The sequence below is a fragment of the Gymnogyps californianus genome, chromosome 20, assembly GCF_018139145.2.
Source record: "Gymnogyps californianus isolate 813 chromosome 20, ASM1813914v2, whole genome shotgun sequence".
NCBI lineage: Eukaryota > Metazoa > Chordata > Aves > Accipitriformes > Cathartidae > Gymnogyps > Gymnogyps californianus.
The window spans coordinates 3,247,466-3,275,127 of NC_059490.1; the positions used below are offsets into that span (position 1 = coordinate 3,247,466).

At 46.3% G+C, this 27,662-nt stretch overlaps 2 protein-coding genes across 5 annotated transcripts in view; both read right to left on the reverse strand.

The window, feature by feature from the left end:
* Nucleotides 1–331: 331 nt before the first annotated feature.
* NCF1 (neutrophil cytosolic factor 1) lies at nt 332–9,103 on the reverse strand. The gene is made up of 11 exons (XM_050909090.1): nt 9,032–9,103; nt 8,480–8,560; nt 8,052–8,127; nt 6,372–6,537; nt 6,178–6,233; nt 5,751–5,873; nt 5,102–5,209; nt 4,162–4,279; nt 3,193–3,300; nt 1,429–1,571; nt 332–770 (listed from the first exon to the last, which is right to left on the reverse strand). The coding sequence occupies exons 1-11, from the start codon at nt 9,101–9,103 to the stop codon at nt 652–654; spliced, it is 1,170 nt and encodes a 389-aa protein (XP_050765047.1). The 3' UTR covers nt 332–651.
* Nucleotides 9,104–13,440: 4,337 nt separating this feature from the next.
* The window catches only part of GTF2I (general transcription factor IIi), a 78,325-nt gene continuing 64,103 nt past the window's right edge, over nt 13,441–27,662 (reverse strand). For all 4 annotated transcript variants that reach the window (XM_050908691.1, XM_050908689.1, XM_050908690.1 and 1 more), the window contains 11 exons: nt 27,535–27,600; nt 26,506–26,689; nt 25,910–25,962; nt 24,872–24,982; nt 24,005–24,088; nt 22,997–23,180; nt 21,838–21,866; nt 20,342–20,407; nt 18,896–18,934; nt 16,274–16,348; nt 13,441–14,518 (listed from right to left, as the gene is read on the reverse strand). In XM_050908691.1, the coding sequence (XP_050764648.1) occupies nt 16,290–16,348; nt 18,896–18,934; nt 20,342–20,407; nt 21,838–21,866; nt 22,997–23,180; nt 24,005–24,088; nt 24,872–24,982; nt 25,910–25,962; nt 26,506–26,689; nt 27,535–27,600 (875 nt within the window). In that variant the 3' untranslated portion in view covers nt 13,441–14,518; nt 16,274–16,289. The remainder of the gene's footprint in view (nt 14,519–16,273; nt 16,349–18,895; nt 18,935–20,341; nt 20,408–21,837; nt 21,867–22,996; nt 23,181–24,004; nt 24,089–24,871; nt 24,983–25,909; nt 25,963–26,505; nt 26,690–27,534; nt 27,601–27,662) is intronic.

Here is a 27,662-nt window from a genome sequence, read left to right on the forward strand (position 1 = left end):
GCCATTCGGGGCGGCCACCTTGCCACATGGCTCCTACCCCATCCCGGCGAACACCATAACCCCACATCCCAGTCCTCGCTTTCCATTAGAGGGAGCAAAGCAGCCATTTCCAGGAGGAAGATGCCGTCCTTTTGTCCCCCCAACCAAATTTCCTCCCCACCGGCATCTTTCACAAGAGACCCTTGCCCAATCCTCCACTGGCCACGCGGGGAGAAACGCCTTTCCTGCCGCCATGCTGCCGGCTGCCAGGCTGCTCCCTGGTGGCTGCATTGACCAGCCGTCCAGGCGGACACTGAAATACTTCTATAAAGTGTCTCTCCTTTATTGATGAAAGAAGCAAAATAATTCAAAATACAAATAGGGGATAAAAGGTGGTCTAGTGGCGAGGGGTCCCCAGTGGCTGTGGAGACCTCAGTCCCCCAGGAGCCGGTGGAGCAGGGCTGGGGCTCTCCTCACGCTGTCATTCGGACATCTGGGGATCGCTGTGCCGGTGGATGAAGATGGGCGCTGGGCTGCGCCGATGCGGCCGGCAGCCCGCCGGGGCCTGCGGCAGCTGCCAGAACCTGGATCCCCTGGTCTGGCTCTGAGCCCCGGCTGCGCAGGAGCTGGCGGAGATAAAGCATCGGCTGGCTGGTGCGGGGGGCTGAGGGCTCACAGGATCTTTCTCCGGGTGCTCTCGGTACAGCGGTTCAGGATGAGGTCTTTGCTGGGACGGGGAGGAACAGCAGGTTGAGCCTTGGCCTTGTTCTCCTCTCGCTCATTTTTCTCAACTGCGGGTAAAGCAGATGTACAGATGGGTCAGAGCTCTCTGCCACCCAACATCTTCATGTGAACGTTCAAAAGCTTCCTGTGTAATGGCCACCAAAGCTCCTGCCTCTCCTCCTGTCTCAGCCGCGTGTGATGGTCTTCCCGGAGGTCAGGGTGGTGGGATGAGCCCACCCGTGCCCGGCTGGGAGCTCTGCTCAGGTGGAAGCCCAGCTCGAGGTCTGCACGAGGAGCTGCTCTCCCTTGGGAAGGTCATGGGTCCCACACGGGGATTACCAGATCTAAAGCATCCACCTCAATAGCAGCCTCCTCCTTCATGCAACACTTCCCTCTAGGTGCTCTGCTGACAGCTAACGTACATGATAATGGTAACAGCGGCATGGGTGAGGTTAGGTGCACAGAGGAAAGCACAGGTCCTAAATGTGGGCTGACCTCCCACCAGGACCATATTCTGCTCCTTCCCTGTCAGACCTATAACCAGAGGTAAGAAACCTCATTGAAAAGAAACACCTCCCTGCACACACTTTCCTCACAGGAAAAGGGTGGACAAGCAAGGAGTGACCTCCATGTGCTGTCCTACTCCAGCAACCAGCGTTGGAGAGCATGGGCCATGCCTGCAGGACTTCAGCCCGCGGTCCAGGGCAAGGGCCCGGTGAGACTTACTGATGACATTGGCCTTTTTCTGGAAGTTTTCCTTCATGTTCCTCCGGCTCTGGATGTACTTCTTGCTGTTCCTCCTGTAGGTCTCCTGGCTGATCTGCTTCCGGCTCTGCTTGTGGATGCTCTTCGCATTTCGGATGGTGGATCTACAGTGAGTTAGAAACAAAACTTTCAGTTTCTGTGCCAGCAGCTCTCGCACCACACACTTTCTCGCTGAGGCTTTCCCCCCCGGCGCTTCCTCCTCTGTCTCACCCAAAGCCCAATATCTGCTTTTCGGTTTTGCCCAGCGGAAGGCAGCAGGTGGATGCCAGCCCTCGAGGGCAGCCATAGGTGAGATGTGATGTACAGCGTGTCAGGAGGCAGCTGGAGTGGTGCTTTGGAAGCAAATACTGAAGGGTGAGGCCTGAGCACAAGTCCAGAAAGTAATGATGGAGATGGCGAGGTAGATTGGGCATAAGGCTGGAAGGACGAAGCATGAGGTTTATCCAAGAAAGCCCTGGAAGTGATCTATAGCTCTTTGATGAATGGACATACAGCATCTATACTGGCTGCAACACTGAGATCCCTGGTGTGGGGTTTGGCATGGCTCCCTGACACCCAAGCATCAGTCCCTGGGCCAGGGGAACAGCGTGGGGTACGTGTCAGGGTGCACCTGGATGTGCGGTGTTGAACCACAGCAGAGAAACTACTGAGAGAAGTGAAAGGCCGAGCAGCCTGGGGCTGTGTGGTGGCATGCTGCCGCAGGGGAACCCCCAGCGTCGGGGACTGTCCCCAGGCAGGCAGACAGAGGCCACCGCTTTGTCTTCACTACCAGGGCATGAGCGAGGTGGCTCCTGATGTCCATCCCATGGCATCATCCTCCTGCTCTGCCCAAGGCAACGTGCCCATCTTGCCTTCAACTCCTCCCTGGTCTGAGCACGCACCCCATTTCATAGCAAAGCTCTTGCCCGCAACGGCAGGTCACCACCTTTGCAACAGGGCTCAGCCTGGCTGCCGTCACCAGCACCACAGGGACAGCATTCAGCACGGGGGGCAAGTCACTGTCCTTGGAACAGGCCACCTCACCTCCCCCAAGGGTATCAGTGAGCATCACCGCGCTCAAATAGGTGGATTTGGGCCATTTTACACTGTCTCACGCTCAATCCGTGCTCCAGCAGAGCTGGATTTTGAGAGATTTTATAGCAAGGCTGCTGTGTTTTCTTGCAGGGAAGAAAAGATAGCGGCAAGCTCTGCCCTTCCTAGCAGTTTTCTTTGCATCAGAATTAATGAGTTATTATTGCTTTTTATCTTTTTAATCAAAATAAAATCCCTTCCATTAGCTCAAATCCTCCCATCAGATTAGGCCATTTGGCAGCTCTGATTAGTCAAATCTCTCCTCGCTTCTCAAAGATTCAGTGGATGCACTTTGGAAATAAGAAAAAGGCCAGTTTGAAAATTAAACAAGATTAGCCCAGAAAAGAAACTTTGCAGAAGGACAAGGAGAAATACACCTGGCCGGAGGACCTGTTGGAGCAAGGATCATGCCGCCCTGCATCAGAAACACTGGGGTGCCTCTCTGCCTGTGGAAGTCGGGGAGCACAGAGCTATTTTTGCTGCAGCCCTCCAGGATCTGCCTCCTGGTCTGTCTTTGCCCTGCTCGCATCTCTCCCGGGCAGTTCCTCATTGCCAGGGCGAGCAAGGGACACCACAAATCACTGTCTGGTTTCATTTCACCCCCCTCGAAGAAGAGCTTTAGTCCTCCTCCCCCCCACCCAGGGCTTCTCCTACCTCCGCGGAGGAGCACCCCGGTTCCGCAGCTCACTCTTCATGGAGGTGTTCGCCTCCCCGGCTTTCTGCAGGTACATGGAGGGGTAATAACCCGTGGTTTCATCCTTCCTGCAGTGCAACACAAAGGAACATCGCTTGCAGTTGTGGCTCTGCAACCACCACCTCCTCATGCCTGTCCCCGGCTGGCGCTGGGTGGGCTATTTCTCACGTTGCTTGCAGCGAGGGGGGCTTTGACTGTCCCCCCACCTTGTGTGCCTGTGGCTCTCCCTGAAAGTGTGGCTTGAGTCCCAAAAGCAAGTAGGTAGCAGACAGAGCAATGGCTGACAGCTTTCAGGGTCTCACCAGCCCATATTATCTCCCCTGGGCGTTTCGCTGGGCTCCTGAAGCATCACTCAGGGCTTCCTACCAGACACCCTGCTGTTGTGTGCTCAAGACACACTCCCTGGTCCCTGGCCCGTCTCCCCCTCCAGCGCAGCACACCTGCAAACACCAGGAGATCCTCCCGGTGCCACTCGCCTGGGCGCAGGCTGGGGCGGGAGGATCCCCAGGGTTTGCAGCCACGCCATGTCCTGCTGTGAATGTGCAATCTGTGACTCTCCAGAACACAAATGCAGCTGGGGTTCCCCTTGGGAAAGCCCGAGTTTGCAGGGCAGGCCAGGGCTGGGATGAAAGCTGAGGTTTTGCAAAGCAAAATGTGCCAGAATACTTAGAGGCAAAATAACAGATATGGTTTTTTTCCATCTGTCTCCTTCTTGGATATTTCTGAAGCCCCCAGCAGAGGAAGCCCCAGCTGCAACGTTTAACATTTGGCAAAGCCACAGGCTACTAGAAGCAGCCCTGCAAAAGGAAGTGCTGGGCAGCGGCACCAAACGGTCTGTGGCTTTCACAGCCCCGGTGTGGAGAACGGCTGGTTCACCCCTTCTCTCTGCCCGAATCCCGCTTGCCGGCTTTGTTCCTGGCATCTCTCACCTGATGACCCACCAGCCATCGAGGAGCTTGTGGATGACTTCAATGGTATCACCCTCCTTGAGGGTCAGCTCATCCTCCTCCACGGCTGTGTAGCTTTTCTGGACAATGTACTGCTCACCTGCGCACAAAATTGGGACAGCGGGTTGTGTGCTACCACCCTGGGGATGGGGCTCAGGCTCTCCAGCCACTGAGGAGAGGAGGCACCAGAGCATCTACCCTACATTTTAGGCAAAAGCCAGGGCACTTCAGGTCTCCAAGTTTGGATTCAGATTTCCCCCAGCCTTGTCAGTGCTTGTGGCTCATCCCAGCCCCTCCAGCACCTCTCCAGGAGAAAGCTGGTGAATGCAAGCAGTGGAAGCACACTTATCTCTGCTGAAGAGCATGTTTATAATTTGGGTGATTAAATGAGGAAGAAGGAAATGTTGTGCTAATAAAGTTTGTTGCAGTGTTTTGAAAACCACGAAGATGAAAGCCAGAGAGCAATCAGCATGAGTCTGCAGGATCCTCCCTCTGCTCCGTGCGATAAGGCCCCGCTGTCACGGTGGGGCGATGCGGGGGGCTGATAAGGACAGTGCAGAAACCAAGCACTAGGGAAAGCCTGTGCCTCCCTTTGGATGCTGCACCGTACTCCTTTGCTAATCCAGCAACTCGGCATTCACCCAGCTAGCTCAGGATGGCCACTGGATGAAGGTGTGCATCTGTGATCAGCCAAAACAAGCATCTAGTGCTGAGTTGCAGGTCATGGGAAGCTCCTGAGGTTGACCCTGAGGCACCAAACCATGAGATTCATCCCTCCTGGCAGCTCCTACAGCAACATCTCCCTGCCCAGCGGTCCTGCTTAGCACAGACTGCCTGACTGGGGCCTTGCAATGAACCATCCCAGCGGGAAGCTGCGGCAGGCTGTGCTCTGGTGCACACCCTGGTTACCCCAACCTTTTACCTGCATAGTTGGGCTCCTGCTCTTCAGACTCATCAGGACCATCCATCGGCTCCAGATAGGCGGCTGGCACCCAGCCCCGTTTATTCTTCAACTGACAAAACCACCAGCCTGCAAGGAAAGCAGCCGTGGGCAAAAGCAGAGGGCGTTGTGGGGGCACTGTGGGGACACCAGCACCGGGTCTGTCCCCGCTGGGGTAGGCGCAGGCATCCACGTGGCCTGGACGGAAGGGACGGCGCCGGGGCTGGTCCCTGTTTACATGGTGCAACCAGGGAGCTTGGGCAGTTCATCCTGTTTCCTCCTGGGCAGGAAACCCCACAGGGTGAGGCATGTGAGGAGGTTGCATGGTTTTCTAGGATTGTCCCACACCCTCCCCGGCCGAAACCGACTGTCATGTGGCTCCATGTGAATGTGAAATGTGTCCCAAGGGGGCAGGAAGCGCCGAGAGGTTCAGTGCTGCCGGTTGCATTTGCTCTGAGCCTCTCCATCAGGACACCCCGATACAACCGCCTACCCTTTAACCCGTGCACCGGCGTAACTAACTCGCATGCTGCGTTTGGACGCGAGATGCAAGGGCGGTCCCCGTCCTTGCTGAAATGGTGGTGAGGAGGGGGCTGGCCCTCGGGGGCTCTCTGGAGGGATGGACACATACCGCTCTCGCCCTTCTCCACGACGTCCACCATGTCCCCAGCTTTTAGAGCCATCTCGGATGTGGAGCTCTTCTCGTAGCTGGCGATGGCTCGGTACGTTTGCAGGACAATGGGGCCCGTGATGTCTGTGTGGGAGAAGTGAGAGACGTTCCCTCTCCCAGCCCCCAGCGCAGAAATACCCTATTTCAGGCAGGCCAAAAGCAGCCCCAGGACAGCCCAAAGTGCTCTCTCAGCCTCTTCTGGTCCCAAACCAGCTGGATCCCAGGACAGGGACTCATTCCCCCCGAGGCTGTGGTTTCCTCCCAGCTGCAGCTCTGGCACAGAGACCGTGCTCTCGGTCAGGGCATCTGCTGTGGGATGGCTGCCCCTCTCCCTTCTGGGCTTTGCTGCTGCTGAGGCAGCCGCTTGCACCCCTCCGAGGCCTCTTACCGGCGGAGTTTTTCTTGGCATCCTTCGGCAGGAGGAAGACCTCAGGCTTCTTGATCCTAGACAGGTCAGAGCAAAGGCAGCTGAATACCAACCAGCCCTCACCGCTGGCACTGGTGCCCTCCCTGCAGGCTGCTGCCAGCACCCGGGGCCGGGGATGCAGGGTTTCCCCCCAAATAGCAGGCAGCTGGACTCACTGGCTGTCTGTGACGGGATTCATGTCATCATGACGGACCTTGAAGAAGTTGACCACATGCAGGCACCGGGAGATCTTGTGGGGCAGGTTGACCAGCGTGTAGCAGTACTCGGCCAGCGTGCCCTGCCTGTTCTGGGTTGAGCGCTGCCCATCAAACCACTTTGGGGCTGGGAGAGAGGGGAAAGGACTCACAAAAAGCAGACAGAGCGCCCTGTTTTTATGACTTTCCCAAGCAGGCTGCTTTGAATCATTAATTTTGCCCTGAAAACAAGTGGATTTGGCCCCAGGGTGCTGCATGGCTGCATGGTGCCCATAAGGCGAAGCTCTGTGGGAGTGTGGCCCCGTCTCCTCGCTTGCTGCTCTGGCCCCGGCCTTGCACACGGGGGGCCATGCATGGTGCTGAAAAAGCTGGGGAGAAGCTGACCGAAGGGCCAGGGCTGTTTTGCAAAAGCGCTACAGCCGCAGGTTCCTCGTTTCAGCAGTGTGGCTGGGGAGGCGAGTGCGGTGCAGTGCCCAGCCCGGGTGCCACAGGCAGCGCGGAGGAGAGCTCTGTGCAGCCGGACTCGTCCCCTGCAGCCCACGGACCCTTGCACAGCTTGTGCAAGCCCAGAAAAGACCCCGTTTGACCCCATTTCAGTTACAGGATAACTCCCACATCCGTGCTCAGATGAAGCGCAGCTGCTGGGCCACAAATACAGTGGCTGCGCCGGGGCACAAAGAGGGGCTCAGGGGACCAGCCTGCGCCAGGGGAGAGGTGCACGTCCTTCCATCCCACCGGCCACAGCGCGTGTCCTGCAGCAGCCACTCTTGACCTCAGGGCTCTAAAATGCCGCTGGCAGCCCCAACCCACAGCAGTGCTGAACCCCCCATTGGGGTGCATGTGTGCAGCTGGTGCCACCCCCACACCCCCCGCAGCAGTCTGACGCCTGCCTTGTCCCCAGTGCTTTCAGTTCCCCAAATCGGACAAGGACGCTCCAAACAGCCCCAGCATGGCGGCGGCAGCACGTGGGAAGGGTCCCGGCACAGCGGTGTTAGTCTGGCCCCCAGGGGAGCCCCCCAGATGTGGCACCCACACTCCTCCGTGGTGCAGGTTTATTCCTCCTGAAGAGGTGTCGACCACAACCTGCAGCTATTTCTCATGCTCCTTCCTGCCTCCTTTAAAGCAGGAAATTAAATAAAAGGGGGAATTTTGCTGACCTGCACCTTGCTCGGGGGCAAACTGTCAGCTCTTTGGATCAGGAGTTCGTTCCCTGTCATTGAAGACACATTGCATCGTTTCCTTTTACAAAAACGTGTGTTGCCATAAGGGCACTAAAACCCATCCCCAGTGACAGTGTCACTGAAGGAGGGCTCAGCTCAGCTCAGCTCAGCTCAGCCCAGGCTCCCCAAAGCCAGACCCTTTGCACCAGCCAGGGGTCACAGCCAATGCTGCAGGACGTGTCTCCGGGGTGCCTAGCTTTTGGGGAGGAAGGACAGGATCTGCAGGGCTGGCGAGTGTTGGGGGAAAGCCCCGCCGCTGCTCAGACTTTTCTGGGGTTTTGATTTCAAGCCTGGTGGGCAGGAACAGAAATCACACCAAGCACCTGCACGGGAGGCAGCCGGCAGAGCTCAGCCCGCCGGGGCATTTCCCAACCAGCTGCAATTTCTACTTCACCCCCCAGCCCCGGCACCTGCCCCTCACCTGGCAAGTGTGGGATGATCCGGTTCTCCATGTTGATGTCCCCGGATTCAATGGGGAACATCTCCTTCAGCGCTTTCTGCAGAGCAGAGCCAGGCACGGCCGTGAGGATGGCACCGAGGGACCCCCCTGTGGCACCCACACCCCTGCCCACGGCTTGGCCCCCGTCCCGGCATTCGTCCTGCTGCCACTGGCACACGCTGGCTGGACCCCGTGCCTTGACACTGGGAGAAATCTGCCAGGGGAGCACAGAGCCGACGGCTCCCCCCTTCAAGGGGCGAAGGAGATTGAAGCACTGGGACCCAGGAGCCTCTTTTGAGCCAGGTTTGTTTTGGGGCAATTTCAGCTGGAATTCGCCCTCCTCTTTTCCCCACCCGAGGAACCCCTGGTGCGCTGGGCTGGGGGCCGGTACCCGCCCCAGGACGACTCACGTGGAACTCGTATATCTCGGTAAACCGGCGGTAGACAACCTTTTCAGAGAGGTCGTTCCACTTCACCAGGAACATGTAGACCTGAGGGGCAAAGCAAAGGCGCTGCAGCTCTGTGGGACCCGGCACCCCGCTGCAGCTGAAGCCCTCAGGGAGCCCCGCGGATGTTTCAGTTTCAAACAAACTGTGTGTTTTTCTTCCACCACCCCAATGCGAGTAGCTCTGCCCAGGCAGCGAGTGAGCTGGGCGCTAGGAAAGCTCGGCAGGGACGGAGTGGGGAACAGAAACATGCAGACGGGTGGGAATCAAAGAGGGAAAAGCCCTTTCCAAGCCTGCGAAGTAACCAATGGCTTGCAAAGCAGGTGCCCAGAATCTTGTGTGTTCAGGACATTTTAGCCTCTGGCTGCCTCCGGCTCATGCCATCAGTCATGAGCCCCCCAAAAAAGAATGCTTTTAGGCCCTCGGTCATATTTAGCTAAAGAAATTTGCTGACCAGGCTTTTTACCCCAGCCAGTCCTCGCTACTCAGCTTGTCGGAAGGTCGCTGCATACTCACATAGTGCTGGCTGGGGAAAAACCTTTTCTCGTAGCCCAGCAGCTCGATGTGTCGGATGAAGACATCCCCCATAGCTGCTCCTAGCCAAGGTGTCTCGCTCCGGCCCCCGCTCCTGTCTCCCCAGGCGTCTCGGCGTCCTCTCCTCCCCTCTGCCTTCACACAGCTCCGCTTCACCGTTAAAGCCCTTGGGAAAGCGGAAGTCCCGCTGCAATCGCACCCGTAATTGTTTACCCGCTGCGGTTTGTATTGAGTCGGTGTTTCCCGTGGGGAGTCTCCAGCCCAGCCCCTCCAACGGCTCCAGGGCTGGGGAGGATGCAGGCAGTAGGGACTCCTTGGGGATGCCCTGGAGGCACCTCTGAAATCAGAGGACAGTGAAGGTCTAGGGCCAGGTTGGCTGCCCTGATAGCCAAGTGGCCCCTCCAACTGCTGACGCAGCCCCGTGATGGCACAGGGTGCTGCAGCACTTGTTTCGCAGAGGGTCAAGGACAGACAAGTGCCTTGGCAATGAGTCTTTACCCTCTCGAGCAGAGCTGGATGGGCTGACCGAAGGACATAACGCGCTCCCCAAGCCCAGGGACGGCAGCACTGTCCTCTGTACGGCTGGGAGACCATCCTGCGCTCCCAGGGCAGGCGGGGAAGCTGGGGGCACGGCGCAGGCAGGATGGGGCACGGCGCAGGCAGGATGGGGCAGCCACAGGCTGCGTGTGCAAGAGCTCCTGCCCTTGCATCACCGTTTCCTTTCAGTCACCTGCAGCTTCCCCAAAATCTGCCAGCAAAAGGCTCCCTTGAGCAGCCCCTGAGGACCTGAGCCAGCCCCAGCGCCGCCGCTCTGCTCACTGCCTTACCCGGGCACAGGGCTGCGTGGGACCCCCGGCCACGGGGGACCCCAGACAAGGGGAAACCCCAGGGAGGGCCTGCCTCCCCCTGGGAGAGCATGAGGGTCCCTTGCAAAGCCCCTCTGAAACGGCAGCGCACCAGCATCCTCCTCCTCTTCCTCCTCCGCCCCCAGCTCTGAGCAGAAAGGCCTGAGGGGACGCGAGGGCTGCAGGTATCAATCCCACGCTGCTCGCAGGCAAAGGTGCACCCGGGAGCACTTTTGTCCCCAGCAAGGGCACCCTCGATTACAACGGGTGCCAGTGCTGGGCTGTCCCCTGACAGAGCCGGGACCTGCTCTCCACGGGATGCTCGGAGGAGCAGCTCCAGCCGCCCGGCCGTGAGCCCTCAGCCCCATCCCCGGCTCCCTTCACTACATCCCCTCCAGGAGCCTGTGTGCGGGTGCCGCTGGTGTCCCCAGCAGGCCAGCGCCTTACCGCGAGCTGGTCGTCCGAGCAAGCCCAGACCCCCGGTCTCAACCGGGAGTGGAGTCATCTTGGTCAAGCGAGGCAGCAGCCCCAAACCACCAGCGGAGCTAACACAGGCTGTCCCCACTGACCATCAACAGCAAACCGTGGCACAGGGTCAGCCCCCGATGCCCTTGTTAGCTGTAAAGACAAAAGCTGGCTCTAGCTGCATTAAAAAAAAACCAACCTAACCATAGCTTTCCCCTGAATATCAAGTATGGTGCTTTGCAGCTGTTGAGATCAGAAACAGTCTCATTTACATTCGGTTTCTTATTATCTTAACATGGGGACTTCCCTGTATGCAAGGCAAAATTATACAACCAGTAATATTAAAAGATACCTCCAGGGCTGTTTGGATTCTGCTCTGTTAATAGCCAGATTGCTGCTGCTTATGCAGAACCACCACAAACTTTGTCATGAAAGCTAATTTTATAATTACAGTTGTTTGTACCAAGTTTAAAACTGCTTTACAGACAGTGCATTACTGGAAACCACTTCATTCACATGTTTCTTCCTGTTTCCTCATTCCTCATCTTGTGATGTGAGAAATGAAACGGAGCTTGTAGATCTCACTGCTGGCACTGGGTTAGTTCACAGTGAGATGTAACTTGTAACTCAGTATGATACACTGCTTAGTGTTTCTACCAACTGTCCCATAGTTAGCAGGCGTCAAGAAGCATAATTTCAGAAGAAAATTCTTGGAGGAGTAATGACCCATCCGCTAAACAAGCTGAGTTTACAGAGTTCATGAGCCGCCTCGTGTTTTGGGAAACAAGACTGGCATCTGAATGCAGGACCTGATTTCTGAGAGAGGGAGAAGTGCCACTGGCCTGCAGACGGGGAGTTAGCAGCAGTGCTTTGCAGCAACGCACCACTGCTTTGGAGTGGGAACGGCAGATCCGGGACTGAAGGTGACAGATTTCAGTCAAGGTTATTGAAGATGAAGCGCTGGAGGTTTAGAGTTTCTTAGGCGAATGGACTATCCTCTTTTCTGTAGTGCTCCACCCAAAACTAGTACCAAAACTAGAAATTAAAAGCTGAAGGAAGGGATGCCACCCTAATTTTGTTCAAAATGTAATTTTTGATTTTTTTGGTAGTTTAAATTTAAGCTTAATTCAATCCAGAGCCAAGGGAGGCCTTGCTTATGTCACTGATGGCAAATTGCTGTGTGTGAACAGTATACTACGTGCTCTAATAGCTGTTGCAAAAATCACAAAAATGAAAGTCTGCCCTCTTCCTTAGCAGTCTGTCGCTGACAGGACAGATATGAAAATAAATGAAGGAGAAAGGGTTCAAGTTTTGTCTGTGGAAAACTTCAAATCCCAAGGGAAAAACAGTGGCCAGCAGCTGCACGACAGAGGTGCTGGACCTCATCTGACATCTAGTGGTTACTGCTGGGAGAAAAGCCGGGGTGCCGTACCCCAGGAACAGCAGGCTCCACCACGGACACCCAGGATCCTACACTACTTGGATCCAAAATTCCTATTTAAGAGAGAGGAGCCAGCCCAAGGCACAGGACGGGCTTTTAAAGTTCAGTAAAACATGGGGAATAAATACTCGTCTGCTACTTCATCACCACAAAGCTTCTCTGCTGGAACAAAAAAATATTCAGAGCTCTGGTAAGTTGTTGCAATTTTATTTATTTACTTGTTTATTAGTACAGCCAAGGCTTTTTAGGGCATTATCACTGAATACCCGAAGAGTGACACACCTCATGTATTACTAGTTTGGAAATGAGTGAGATTTTCATACACGGTCAACATCTTAAAAGTCTGCTACCTGTTAGGACTATATATATAGATAATTTTTTAATATAAAATTGGTATTTGGAAGGTATAAATATTGTCAGTCTAATTTCTCTCTACTGGATATAACTCAAAATGTCTGAGACCAAGAAGAGACTTCGGTGTTGAATGCCGACGCACCCATCAGCATTACCGCAAGCCCAGCAGCAGGACGGACACAACGCACGCCACCACCCTCGCTCCCAGCATCACATAAAGACTCCAGTCCTTCCAGTAAAACCACTGCATCAGTTTTCACTTCATATTTTTTTTTTTTTCAGCTCCTGCACGCAAAGTTGCAGGACGTCCACGCTCTGCTGTTACATACTTGACAAGGCAGTAGCCTGCAATTACTTATTTTCACAGTTCTTTCGCTACAATGCCTTGCCCTCATTTTGAGGGAGCACTAACGACTCCATCAGCAATACACAGCCTTGCTGGGCAGGCAGCGGTGCAAAAAGTGCCTCCTAAAGATAACTGCGAGTGAAGAAGGGATGGACCATCCTTCTGCTTTTTCAAAAGGAGAAGTCGAGAGCCAGCTGAAAACCCGGGGAAAGCTGCAATAACTCATTTCCCCCTTCTAAACATTTCTAGCAGCAATCGCGAAACTGGCCGTCACCCTGATAACAACCTATTTATGGAGGTACGTTAACTAAGCATGTCTATTAATCAGCAATGAAATACGTCAGGGGTTATAATTTGGGACAGCACCCATACGGCTGAGAGTTAACAGGTAAGTTAAGTCAACGGGCTCGTTCCCATGGGACTGAGATGGGGGCTGTTTGCCGAGGCAGGAAGGCAGCACTGCATCGGTCACCACCGGTTCCCATCTGGAGAGCTGGAAGGTACAACCGGGACGAGCGTTTTCAAAATGACTCAGCATGCAGCTAACCCTGCTCCTACTGACATCAACAGCACAAGGTCCAAATATTTAAGTGGGAGCACCTAGATCTGCACAGAGCAACTGTGAAAACGCAAGCACACGTCCTACAGCTCTCCCTTGCCTCCAGAACGACAGAACACGTGCTGCTCTGAATTCATCTGCTGAATTTCAGGTTGCTCCCAGGGAACAGAGACTGAACTTAAGGCTTCAAAATTTTCCTTGAAGATACAACCACGTCACCCACCAGGAGCTGGATTTCTGTCTGAAAGGCATGACTAGAACTTACTTCCTTTGCTGGAATGAATAACTATGTTACAGCGTGTTCTACCTGCCTACAGAATTACTGCTAGAACTTGATTTGTTGTAAAACAGGTAAAGGTATACTGCATGGACAGTCATGAAAACCATCAGAAAGGTTTTTATTTCTTTATCAGGGAATAAGATTTACCATTTGTGCATAATGCAGTCATCCCAAACTCATGCCAATAAAAGAGAAACCTTTACAATAATCTGCATCTTCTCTATAGAGATTATCATATAGCCAGAACTTTACATCTCTTATGGTTTGTGAAACTTAAAAAAAAAAAAATGCATACAAGTCTCTTGCATGATGCGGGGCGTAACCAGGACTACAGGGGACTTAACTTTCGACATAGTAGGACTTACAGCAGCTTGTAGCATACATTTCCATAACTAGTTCTAGATGACCAGAAGGGGATCCCCCCCAGCCTTCAGAGAAAAGCTCTCACACAGGTCCATGCGAGTTTTGCCTACGTTAGGACTGCAAGACCAGACCCATCATATATAAACCATGTGATATTCTGATAAAACATGCACTTACTACTTTGAATTAAAGGAACAAACTATAACAGGGTTTAATTTAAATTGGTTCCTAATCCACACACTGAAATACTGACCATTTCACAGTCCGTCTCATTAATGCATACTAACGGTCAAGTGAACCAGTTTATCTTTTATTTATGAAAAACATATGAATTGTGATAGATATCATAGGAAAAATTAGTTCAAATATACAGATACTATTGTCCAATCAGCCATTAAAGGAGTAAGAACCAAAAATTAATGTGTTTTTTTTTTCCAAAGTAAAACTAACAAACTGAACTACTTGCAGGAATTTTTCTTCATTACAAAAGCTGAGATGCATTCAGGTACGGTGAAATTCAGCTTTATTGGGAAATGCAGACAGCCTCTGTTAAGTCCCTGTTGGTTTTAATCCCTGTCATCTCCCCAGCATTGCTGCATCAAATTTAGTCCTTATAATATATTCCAAAGTAAAACCAGCCATTCCAAATCTACAGTCATTCTTTGCTTTAAGTCAATTCACAGAACTGCTGAAAAAGTAGACATTTCTATCTAAAAGTACAAAAAGGGTTTGTATAGAAGGTACTTCTCTTATACAGTTATATTACACAGCTCAAGACAGTCCCGGCAGGCTCTTCTCAGAACTGGATGCTTCTGACTAGATAAGAAAAATTACAAAAGTGAGTTAGTTTCATTGCAGCTCTGTACCTTATTACAGATACGAGTAGTTTGCGTTGCCTTTGAGTTCTTTAGGCCTAGATTCAGAAAGCATGCAGAAACTCAATGTTGCTCTCAATAAATACGAGATTAAACGCGTGCTTGAGTGGTCTCTGTAAGAATCTAGAACAAATATTTGCTTTCGTGTAAATTCAGTGGATGGCCTAAAGCACTCAAAAATCCGAACCGCTGCAGCACCGAATTGCACAGCCATTGCTCAGACAAAGTTTCCGTGCCCTTTAACGGACAAGCGAGATGGCTTTTTATACCTCCACTGGGTGAAGTGCGTCCCATGACAAATCAAAAGTTTTTCTTTAGTATATTTTCTCCTGCCACGTTCAGTTTTATGACAAATATTTTTCAAAGCAGACTTCACCAATTTATTAGGAGGACTACTGCTGTACTTTAATTCTCAGGGCACAGACAGTTGGTATGCTGGTACATCAGTCTCTGCCAGTTTCTATCAAATCATTTCTGGATTTGTCCCTTCAAACGCTCATCCCGATGCCATCAGCAGCCCTCCGTGTACCAGGCTGTGTTTATGCTGCACGGACGGAGGGCCACGGCCAAAGCTGTCCTTGTCTCCAAAAAGCTGGATGGTGCCAGGAGCGAAACCCGCAGGCTCCAGGCTCCCCCAGGCACTGCTTCATGCGAGGGGCAAACCGCATTATCACTCTCAGCTGCTCAGGCTGGCAAAAATGAAGAACCAGAGCGTGGTGTTGCGGATTGCCTGTCTGTGCCCTCAGAACTGGAATAGTACGCAGACGTTTTCCTCTCTGAGATGAATACCATGTCTTTTTCTTACTAAAGCTGGACAGGTTAAAGCTCGAGTACACTAAATAAATGCATCCAACTTTACATCAATCAAATAAAATTGCTAAAGTATCAAACACTACACAATGAGGAAAATATTTAGTTTGGAGTATTAGCAAAAAACTGAAATGGGAAAAAGTACTACAGAGCTGTGATAGCTTAAAATTGCCATTTTCTCTGAATGAAGCATAGAGACTCACAACCATGTGGGTCAGCCTTTTACATTTGGTGATGTGATAGCATCGCTAGCACTGTTCTCCACCTCCACCAAAATGTCATTTTTAGGAATAAGTGAAGTTAAAAATAGCATAAGAGAAAGATTCGGACATTTCTGCACTGTAAATTAAACTAAGCTTTTCATAAAAGTTAATGGAAAAGAAAAAAACTTTTAAAGGAAGTTGGTTTGTCATCACAGCTAATAGGTTTACCAAGTGTCCCAAGCTTAGACAATATTGCAATCATAGTGAAGAGCTTTCCTGCTCAATTACAATTTGGAAATATATAGGCTTTACCAAGAATAACAATGCTCTTTCACACAACCATGTCAGAGCTCTTCGTAAACACTAATTCCCTAAGCTTTCATTTACTCTGCCTCTGAGGTATGTAATTACCATCACCCATTTTTATTTATAGGCCACATTTTCCTAGGACTCACTGCCTCACAAATTTGAACACAGTGTGCCTTACATTGTATTTGGATAAGGTAGTGAAAACATCCTACATTTTATAGGTGAGAACTGAGACAAATAAAATAATTCACAAGTAAAGGACTGGCACCTTCTGGCATTCAGTCCTGTATCTCAGTCCTCTTCTCCTCACCCAAAAATATAAAAATATTATTCCTTGACAGGTGTTGACTTCAAGAAACACTAAATTCTTTTACCCAGTATTGATGAGGTCTACCACGTTGGGTCTGGTTCTTGCTTTATTTGAGAATTTTCTTCTGTTTCTGTAATACCTGTTGAAAAAGCAGTAATGAATGAAGAAAAAAAGGGAATCTCCCAACTAACTTTGTTGTTACTGTTGTACTTTATAAGCAACAAATTATGACAATATTTTATCCTATTAAATTTATCCTTTTAAACTATTAACAATAAATAAAAAAGTATTCACAACAATCTGATTCTGTGGAAATTACCATATTCACTTCAATGTAAAGCAGCCGGGATCTTAGAGAACTTTAGTTTTTAAAGAACAGAAATAAAAATTGGTATTAGAAGTGTATGAAACTTAAAAATGCTTTTTATGTAGCTGAAATACTCACTGGGCCAGAAAGGTACTTAATCCAAAAAGGAAACAACACACAATCAGTGAAAAAATGTCAGATATATCACTGTTTTGGTCTGCATCCTGCTCTTCAGTCCTCCTCTCTCCTCTTTGTCAATCCCCAGCACCACTCCTTCCTTCAGCCACCTCATCGGATAAGCGATGCCGGGTGAAGCTTTTCAAACACTCACAGGTAAGTCTGTAGCTCATGACTTCAAATACATCAGGCATGACCACTGTTTCACATTTTTTAAGATGCTGTCTTCCAAAGCTAGCTAACAACATCTGAACCTACTTGTGCTCAAGTCATGCCTTCTGGGTTAGTTATTAAATTAACATTCATGGCACGAACTCTTGTTTTCACAGCACTGACTACTTTTCAGATTTTTTTTTTTCCATCTCTTCTCGACTAGATACAGACTTCCGCATTATTGTATTTCATTCTGTCCAAAACAGATTTTAACCCTAGCTAATTTTTCTTCTTCAGTGCACAGTATCACATAGGAAGGCATTATGATATGCTTAAAAAAAAAAAAGAGAAATAAATTTTATCTTGTTGGCAAAAGCATTCATCATTTTTTGATATAATTTTCATTTCCAGGAGACTTCATTACAAAATCTTTGCTTTTTCTTGTTCACAGGGATGCCTGGAGGTAAATCAAAGAAATCTCGTGCCTGTATAGCACTGCCTATATGACCTGGAGCCTGATTTTGTTCTTTTTATAAACAGAGAATATAATGCTGGAAGGAAATTGGTTTTTCACTGAAGTTGTTTGGAAGGTTCGGGGCTAGGGTAATTCATCACTACAAAGCCAAGCCATTTCACCACACGATCATTTTATACCTTCCAGCCTAGTTCTGAAGTGACTTTGAGTTCCTTAGCAATTGCATGCCTTTTCTCAAGATCATTCCTCTGGTTACTGGGTCTGAATCCAGTTTTGGATGACAAATTCAAAAACACTGTCTCTCTCCGTCATCACCTAACAATTTCAGTGATCCCACATAGTTTTGGCATTATAAAGACATCTGATGTTCCAGCTTTCAATAACTGTGAGCTTAAAACCTGCAGCTCAGCTCTTCTGTGACTCTAACACTTGCCTTCTTTTTGTCTTGATTGCTGCAACAGGATTGATCTACACTCTGAGAAAGACCTACTCATAACACTCAGAGTGAACCTGTAACTGAGCTTGTAACAGTAGTTCTGGTTGAGCACGTTGGCTTGTCTCAAGTTCAGTGACGTGACAGGGAAACTGAAGCAACAGAGACTGCAAAGGGCATTTCCATGGAAAAGGATACAGACGAATGGGAGTGCTGAGATTTGCTGCTTTCTCTTTTGGGGGAACCAAAGCAGGATTAGGGAATGAACTCAAGTTGAGAGTTTTAAGATGACAAGCGCTGATGCACAGCAGCCTCCATCCCAGTGCTGTTGGCTACGTTGCTGTCAATCTGCTACTGACACATCAGAGAGCCCCTCTCAGGACTACCTAGCACGAAGGCAGCACCCCGTCAAACTGTCACAGCACCTCGGATCCCCTATGCCAGCCACGCCAGAGGCAGCCACAGCCGTCCAGGGCCATGCTGACAAGCTGGGGCTATAGCAGAGGCAGCATTTACAGGACCAGAGCACACAGCAGACAGCAGCATCCCAATTCTCAGGTCAACTCAGCATTCCTAATGCTCCAAGACCACATGCAAAAGCACAGGAGGTGTAGAAGATCTACAGTCTCCTTGGTCTCACATATATCAAACATTGAAAAAGATACAACTCAAGTATATTCTTGGACAATAGGAAAGTTGGATGTTTTCCAAGAGCTTAAGTTCTGGACGAACAACAATACTCCCGCTCCTCAACACAGTATATTCAGGCCAATATGGCATTCAAATTTCCTGATGATGGCAATCATTCACTTGCATAAATTGTGGAAACTACTGCGCTGAGTAACTAGATGCATCGCTCAGGATATGAGCAATCACTCAAAGCCTATATATAGTCATGACTCACCAACCAAGAACAACAATTCATAGAACTCCTTTGTAAAATTATTTGAATAATAACTTCTGCTGCAGAGTATTTTTCACATGATGCAGCATGATATTAATACAGATGAAAAAATGTCCTCGGAACCAATAAAAGCCCTTTTTTTTGTTTTCATTGACCTGTCTCAGGTCAAAAAAGATGCAACTTTGTTCAAAATTACTTGAAAATATTTGTTGATAATAACTGAAGACAAACACTTACCTCCTACAGATACTTCTATTTGGCTTGGCTCAGCTGGCTCTTAAATGAAAAAAATATAGTCAAGTGAATATGAATATAGTTTCAACAATATCAATCAGATACGTATCTTAGAAAAATTAGGGAAATTAAGTTTTCCCTGAAAAAAAAGTGCCTCATTTTTTCTCTTACGATCAGACTCAAATATCTTTGCCTGAGATAAATGTGTGTAACTTTCTATAGTCTGCAGCAAAATAAAAAATACCCAAACATTTATTACATTACACTACCTGACACTTTCTCTTCCGAGTATAGTTCACTGCGGCAGACATATCACCAAGTCCTAGCAGAACACAACATGCACTTGCACAGAACATACCAAGTTTGGAACAGCTTTACTCAAATCGCTTATATATAAAACTGTATTTAAAAAAGAAGTCATCACTTCCAGTTAGTATTGTCTTCAATGGCGAGTATGTGTATTTTGGGGGAGAGGGGGAAGGTGCAGAATAGAGGGCAAAAAGTATGTTTTGATTCCATAATGATTTTTCTATTACCTATGTTGATGGATTATAGATGGACAGGTGCTGGGAAAGCCATTTAACCTTTTTAACACTGCGGTGAGTTAAGGACAGATAGACTACAGCAAGTTCACTGACCATCAGCAGCTGTTTTCCTCCCTCCCACCACCTCCAAATGCAAACAGAGGAGCCAGTAGTTTCCTTTATAATTACTTCCACCATACAAGTGTGCCTTACTCTTAAAATGTTTATTGAATGTCGTCTCTCAGTCACCCAGTTTCTTTGAGTAACAGTTTATTCAGTCAATCGCAAAAGTCTGTCCCGCACTACACCAACTTGGGATACACATTTTTAAAAGGTCTGCGAACATTTAGAAACTATATTGGGCCAAAAGGAAGTTGCTCAACTACATTTACTTCAGCTATTCATAGCACAAAGCTAAGTTCTCCATTCAGACTAAGATAGGTGACCTGTGTGCAGTCTAGACACAGTCTAGCAGGGGTTACAGAGCTGTGCAGTGGGCAGAAATTCCATCAAGACCCCATTCGAGGTTCTTACATGTTACACAGGCAAACTTCACTTGGCTGAACATCTGTCTGGTACACACACACACACACACTTTGAGTTAAGCAGACATCAACAAATGGATACTGAATTGGCTTTATATATTGCCCCTACTAATCCTTCTTTTCAGCTCACTCATCATCTGCAAAAAATCAAATCAAGGAACACGCCAATGACACAGCTTGAAGGAAGCAATGGCTCTTTCTATTAATTTATTAATATTTAATAGCTATAAAAGTCACCGTCGCACACCATCTGTCAAAATAAAATGGCTCATCATGAGCAGCGTGTACCCAGGACATGACTACTAATATCATCTGCCAATAAGATCAAGAACTCCATACCCTACCCCTCCTGCAAGGACATGCGTCACGCTCTGCATCACCTGGTAGTACTGGTGCTGCTGCTGGTGCTGTTGGTGGTGCTTCTGCTTCAGCTTTTTCCATCAGCTCTAAGATTAGACATGATCACTGTTTAACTTCACAATGAAAATGGTCCACATGTAACACAAGGGCAATCCTACTTCTTGAATCTGCAAATCCTGAAACTTGTCGCATGAACAGGTTACTAACACTTGTGATTGAGCTGCAGTTCAGTATTTTTTGTTACAGAAAAAACATTCCCTATCTTGCCTGCAAGCACCAAAAATTTCCTTTTAAGTTCCCACATGTTCTTCAGAAGAATAAAGCATCATACCTATAAGCAGTAGGCTCAGAGCCTTTCAATCATTCACTTTGGTATCTATCAATATCGGATCATTTTGATCATAATGGACATGGATAATGCATAAACCCCACAATGACCAATCTGCTCATCCAGTGATGGAAGATGATCAGATATCTGTGTTGTTCTTACTCAGCATATTAGCTAGCCTCAGTCCTAACACATGCTGACAGTTATGCCGAAAAGACAACAGTTTAACAGATTCTTTCATTTCTAATTCAATTCTCTGGAAATGCTATTACACACTTATCTGCCTGGAAGGTTCCCTCTTACAAAGGGATTTCTTTCCCACCTAAGAAAGTGTGCCTAGGACCGGTAAGCAGGTCAGTGTGAGTTACTAGCTATAATATCTTCCTGAGAACACTTCATACTTGCAGTTCATAGACCTCAGCATGTTAGCTGGAATATACTGGTGGCTGGATGCAAATGAATGAACGCTCGGTCGCTAAGGCTCAGGCTGCGTAAGGCCAAATTAATGACAGTAGGTTATTTGGCCTCTGAATTTCTAATCTGACATTGGCTCAGAAAGGACATGACACAAGGGACACTGTAATGACAGTGTTTTGCGGTTTGTTTTTTCTCTCAAATAAGATCTAAAAAACCAGGTCACAATTATTTTAGGCAACTGAAAATGCTAAGAGATCTTCCCCCCCCACCCCCAACAATTTCATTAACACGGCCAAATTGGCCATGGCACTCCAGGTAATTACACTCTGCCTCTCTAAAGTGTTACAGTTTCAGCAGAATGCAGAATTTTTCATTGGAACACAGTTGTGCAGCTACTGGAAAGTTCTTGCTTATTAACTGCTACTGCGATGGATCCGAACCTAAAATGTAGGCACTCCCATGTAAGTCTGTTGCTCAGTCAGGGTCCTAAATCTCTTTGGGACTCTGCAGCTGAAAAATACAAAATCAGTATCTTGCATTTTCATATCCAAGTTAATGCTAATCTTATACTGTTCTGTAAATTTATCACACTGCTCTCAAGTTAACTGCACATGCATTTTTAGTCAGGAAATCTTAATGAGACAGACACAGACAAGAGTTATACATGGAATTTAACCACTGTGGAGCCTCTGCCACTAAGCCAAAATGTAGAAAATGAATCTTGGTAAGTTACAAAAATACATTTACCATCAGTGTCTCATAAATACTTACGATTGTTAATCACAAGTCCGGGAAATGGTCTGTTAAAAAAAAAAAAAAAAAAAAAAATTACTGATACTAAAATATACTGTATGGGGTCTCCCTCCCAAGGCAACCTCACCTAACCTTTTGTAACAGAGGCCATGCTAAAAAACAAACAGAAAGTCGAACAAAACAGAAGGAACCGTCACAGCAGCTCTTGGGCACCATGGTTTGTTCACTAGCATTTTGAAAAGTAACATACACAGAAAGATCTAAATCCTTCCCTCAGTCACCACTAATTAACCAGGGAGTCACCTCTTCTTCAGAGCTCAATTTAACAAAATGTATCAAGCAAGAGTCCTTTCAGTTAGAACACTTATGATTAAGGGTTGAGAACTCAGACCCCTTAGCAAAATATATTTAAGAAATGTCTCTCTCTCTAAAGATAAACTGAAGCTTTTAGACTCCTGTGAAGCAGTCTATGATTTGAGAAGTTACATAAACTGATAAAATTTTATTTTCAATTACTGAACTCCTTCTTAGTATGATTCCAAAGTTTCATCTATTCTGCTTCATGCATACAAATATACTTTGTATATACGTGTGTGTGTAGGTGTCTATGGAAATATACACATACAAATAAAATTCACTTACATTGTAATTGGACAATACTGTATTTTTAAATATTGTAGATAAACTCATTTTGTAGGGGGAAAAAACCATTTATCAAAGAGCTTACCTTAACTCAGGATTCTTAACACAACTGAAATATTTAAAAATATTAATAGTAATACTATTACAAACATACTACTTACCGTTAAGAGGCAACAAACTCTCGGCTTGTCTCAAAACTTGATCTTATAAATGGGAGAGCAAGGCCCACAACACTTTAGGACTTTTACGTAATACGAACAGATTTCAACTCAACAGACAGCTGCTGTAATATGCAGTATTAATAATATGCCCTTTCTCATACTAAATTGGACGTGTCCTCCAAAGAGTTACCATCTTCATTCATGCTATGAACATCTGGGCTTCATTTGACCTGATATATTGTTATCCAAAAAAGCCAACATCTGCCACTATTTAAAGATGCACGACAACTTCTATTCTTTCAAATTGCAATTTATTCAAGCTACAGGGCTGTCCTCGCAACATCTGTACAATCTAATCAATGGCAACTACATACCGAATGACAGTAAATTTGATAAACTCCGCTGATTCTAGAATCTTCCTCATTGAGCTGATTTCCAGATAACTGGGAGCTTTAAATGCCACGCCAGGAGGCATCCCATCCACCACCACACAGCCAGGGTTGATAGTGATTTTTCTGTATGGGACTTTCACAGGAAAATTCATACCAATGGCTTCACCTAAGTGAGAGAGGTCATGTTTATTTTCGAGTCTACATATTTATGATTACATTGAAGAAAAAGTCCTCAGATGATTAAGAAACTAAATGCAAAGCCAAGCTTTCTATCAGATCTGAAACAATGAAAATTCACTTGACAATGAAACCATTACAGTGTTAGAAATAGATGTTTTGGATTACGCTAATGAACATTACTACGAGAGCGTTAGTTAAAACTCCAACCCTGACAGCTCACCAGATAAAGAACCCAGATTCTGTTTTTACTAAAAAAGGCATAGAACAGGATATCTAAGGAAATAGCTACATGAAGGAAAACAAAGCATTTCCTGCAATGCCACGAAAAGTAATTCAACACAGCATTAGTGAAGGAATTTCAGATAAAGAAACTCAGGTCATTATTGCTGTACAAAGCAAATACAAAGTAAAAAAAGAAAACTATACACAGCAAAAAGGTTAAGTTGCATTTTTAAAATTACTCTAGTCCCAAGTATTAACAGGTCAGGATTATGAAGACCTAACAAGAATCATGGATTGCCAGCAAAATAAATATTTCATCCATGTTTACACAGAAAGAAACAGGAAGCGGAGGGGGGGAAACGTAAAGCAATCAATACTCTTAGGATTTTTTGTTTCAAACACCAAACAACTTACATCACTTATAAAAGATTCTTTTTGAAGTGAAATCACAACATTCATATACAATTTTCAAATTTCTCCATTTTAATGATCATATATATCATCCACTGTGATGATTCAGTAACTTCAATATGAACAACATTAATTGCATTCACATCTATGTAAAAATGGGGAGTAGGAAGCAATTACCAAATTTCCGGCTAAAAAGATCATTTACTTGCTCTCTCAATTGTCTGGCCTTTTCCACTTTTGACAGTCGCTCACTTTCATCATCTGGAAGAAATTGTTAGAATAGCATCAGAATCAAGCAGATTTTTTTTTTCCCTGAAGCTTGTTTATCATTGCATGTTTACTCAAAGCAGGTATACCTGAGTGCTTCAAAACAGGCGCTGTCTTTGTTCCTAGTTTTAGCAGTAACAGAGAATTGTAGAAATACGCAAAAATAGATGGTTGTTAAGAAATCTGTGAGAAGCTTCAAAGTATTTACATAACCAACATTAGATTTACTGTCTAGAGGTGATTTTGTAAACTTAATCTAAAACCACAAATTATATTTTATTTTCTTACAGTACATATAACGGTGGGGAAAGGTAAAAGCAAAGTGACCATTCAACAGATGACCATAGCATGCAATGGTCCTCACAGTTTCTAATGAATGTAATACATGCCTGACAAAGTAGTAATCAGTGTTAAGACAAAGCAGTTCAGTCTGCACGGTTATTCAATTCAGTCCGAGTACTGATCTCTTGAAGTTGCCAAGAAAATTGCAAATCAATATTTAATTTATTGCATGAGAAAAAAGGGAAAAATGTGGATACTTCTTAACTAGAGGCTAGACCAAGAATATTCTAGAGCTGTCACTGAACACATATTCATGAGTGTTAGAAAATATTTAACATCTCGGCAAAAACAGAATGCTAAATTATGCTCTTTGTTGACTGTACTTGTATTTCAGTGAACCAGCTTGACTGTAGGAAAAAACTTCATCAGACTAAACAAATGTTTTGAAGAACATAAGCACAAAGAGTATGATGTGAAACCAGACAGTATACACACCTGGTATAGTTACTTGAATGATGTTAAGATCTTCAACACCTGCAGCTGTGTTCACCACTGTGTTTGTTGTGGTGCTTGCTGTATTGGCTATATTAGACGAATTATTTTTTCCTAAAAGTAAGAGAATTAATTTAAAAAACACTTGTAGAAAGCCCAAAATCTTGAATGTCATATATAAAGAAAATATTGCAAAATAACAGATATTTGCAAAGTTTTCAAAGCGGACCCAGTTTCATTTTCAAAATGGGAGCAGCTTCCAATGAGATGTACTTACTGAAGGTACACAGTACTCTGTCTTTCCAACTCAAGAGGAGAAAGAGCTAGATTAAAGATAATGTTAGTCTTTAGCTATCTGGTTTTCTAAAAAGATTAATAAGAAAAGGGAAAAAAGAGTATGTGGAGCATGTATTAAGGTATTTTTATTAACAGAAAAATCATAGCACTTGCAGTTAATTCAGTAACACCCACTGATTCATGTGTTCACTTTGTGCATTCACAAAAGAAATCCCTTACAGTTATACTTGTGAGCCACACTGTCCAGTGGCACAAACTAGCATAGTTCAAGTAAATCAGCCGAGTTTTGCCAACCCATAGTAACAGATAATAATATGACTCAAAACATTTAATCCATGACCTGCCTGACACAATCTTCTACTGGCTATCTGCACTCCTAGCTGTGGAGCACTTGTCATTTCGATGACCTACGTATTAGGAGCAAATAATTTATCTCTAGACCTGAATTACTTCTGTGAATCACACATTACTTGTTACATTTGGATAAAAGGTAGTAAAGAATATATTAGAGGCACGATTATTGTGAATAACTTTAAAAAATTAATACTCCCTTGCTAAAGCTATATTTAAACTGTAACTGGTAAGTGCTTTTCCTATCTTAAAAACAAACAAGCAAACAAACAAACCAACCACCATGTAGAATGAATCTTTCAGGAATTCGTTAACACCATGCAGCTCTCCCGAATTGTATTTAATCCTTGAAAGAGACTGTTATCTAGAATGTTAAGCAGTTGCAAAACTCACTTTGGGGGCTTCTAGCAGAACTTTCCTTAACAGCTGCCTCAAACATCTCAGGCCTGCAAACAGATTGAACATTTCATGTACAATAATAAAATTACATTCATCAACATTAAAGAAAATGCAATTTTCTAATACTAACTTATTAAAGACAGGAACTAAGTGATACCCTCTCAGCCAAAGACAGCTAAGAATGCAATGGCTGAGAGGCTCCACAACATGTAAGAAAAATAAATTCTTACAACCCCCAATATATGAATATCCACTTCTCAGCTCTTAGTACACTGCCAGCAAGTTTTCTGAGTAACCCATAAGTGCTCCACGCAGTAGCAACTAAACCAGTGATATGGTAACTGAAATGGGCTAAGAAATCTGGTCTTGTTCTTCCTCCCAGAACAGGTTGTGAGTGTCTTTCAGAAAAAAAGAGATTACTGTATCTTGCTCCACCTCTACAAGAGCTTTCTGACCACTTCCTCATTTACTAAAAATATTCCAGTGTGTATTTTATAGAGTAATTTAGCAACTCAGCAACACAATTTCATTTCGTTGTCTACATTTCAATTCTCATAGAATAGATTATCAAAGACATATAGGAGTCTTACTTTTTAATAATGAATTTTATCTTAGATTTGTTTCTCAGGATCTTCTCTAGTCTTGGAATTCCAAAAGTAGACGGTCGGCGGAATGGCACCCCCTCAGGTAGTCCTTCCACGTAGAAAACCTCCGGGAAGGATTCAAACAATGCAAACGGCACCTTCACTGGTTCAGTCAGCCCCAGCGCTTCCCCTGAAATGCAACAGAACAAATAAGCTACCAGCTAGATAACTGATGTGCGTATAAAAAGGAAAACCTCGGGTATAAATGGTATAGAATAGTGGGCACATATATACTAGATTAGGTGCAACCAGCAGGCTTTGCCTTTTTTGGTGACAGCTATGAGTAGGTAGGAAGAAAATTAACAGTCTCAAACATAACTCATTCTGTTGCAGTAAATCTGATCATAATTTGCAGTTGAAAATTAATAATTTGCAGCCAGCTCAAGCCACTGGCTCGGTCTGCATACAAGACTATCCCATTTGTACTCGACTTTGTTACAGGCGATGCATCCTGTCTCTTCTAAAGAATAGCACCAAGGGCAGGTGAGATTAGTGCTCTTGTTCCAAAAACCACACTCAGAAGAGTAATGAGAAGTCATTACTTCCTAAAGTCATTAGCCTCCAAACAGCCTGCACTAGAAGCAGTGCTGGGATGCAATGGAGCACATCTCTCCAGATACCATCCATAACGTATCGAGTCATGCAGAGGCCGAAGTCATACGAAGGCCCATTCATAAGCAGAGTGAAGAAAGCTTAAAAAGATGTGCTAGGATGTGGAGTCACTATGCCTCTGGGTCATTAAAGAAGTAGTAATCCAACCACAACTTCTCCATTTCCAAACCCAAATAAAATAACTACTGGAAATGTGACACAGAATTGCAAGCAACCTACGCGAGAATGAACTCAAATGAGAAATTGCCTAGAGTACACAAGGATTGCAGGGCCTTTGGAATAAACATGTGAACATCTCTCTCATATGTTTAACTGCATGTTCATAAGAAAGACATCTCAGTAAAAAAGAATCAATAAACTTACCACATTTTTCATTAAAAAGATTTTCGACTTTCTGCTTTAAGTCAGTAATTTTGGCATTCCACGCCTCTGCCAGGAGGAAATTGGAAGAATTAAATCAACACTCATACAATGAATCCGTCCTTGAAGAA

Coding starts and splice junctions, on each gene's coding strand:
- NCF1 (XM_050909090.1), bottom strand. CDS start 9,103: ATGGGGGATGTCTTCATCCGACACATCGAGCTGCTGGGCTACGAGAAA. Junction 6,234..6,371: donor AATCCCGTCACAGACAGCCA/GTGAGTCCAGCT, acceptor TGACCTGTCTAG/GATCAAGAAGCCTGAGGTCT. Junction 5,874..6,177: donor TGCCAAGAAAAACTCCGCCG/GTAAGAGGCCTC, acceptor TCTCCCACACAG/ACATCACGGGCCCCATTGTC.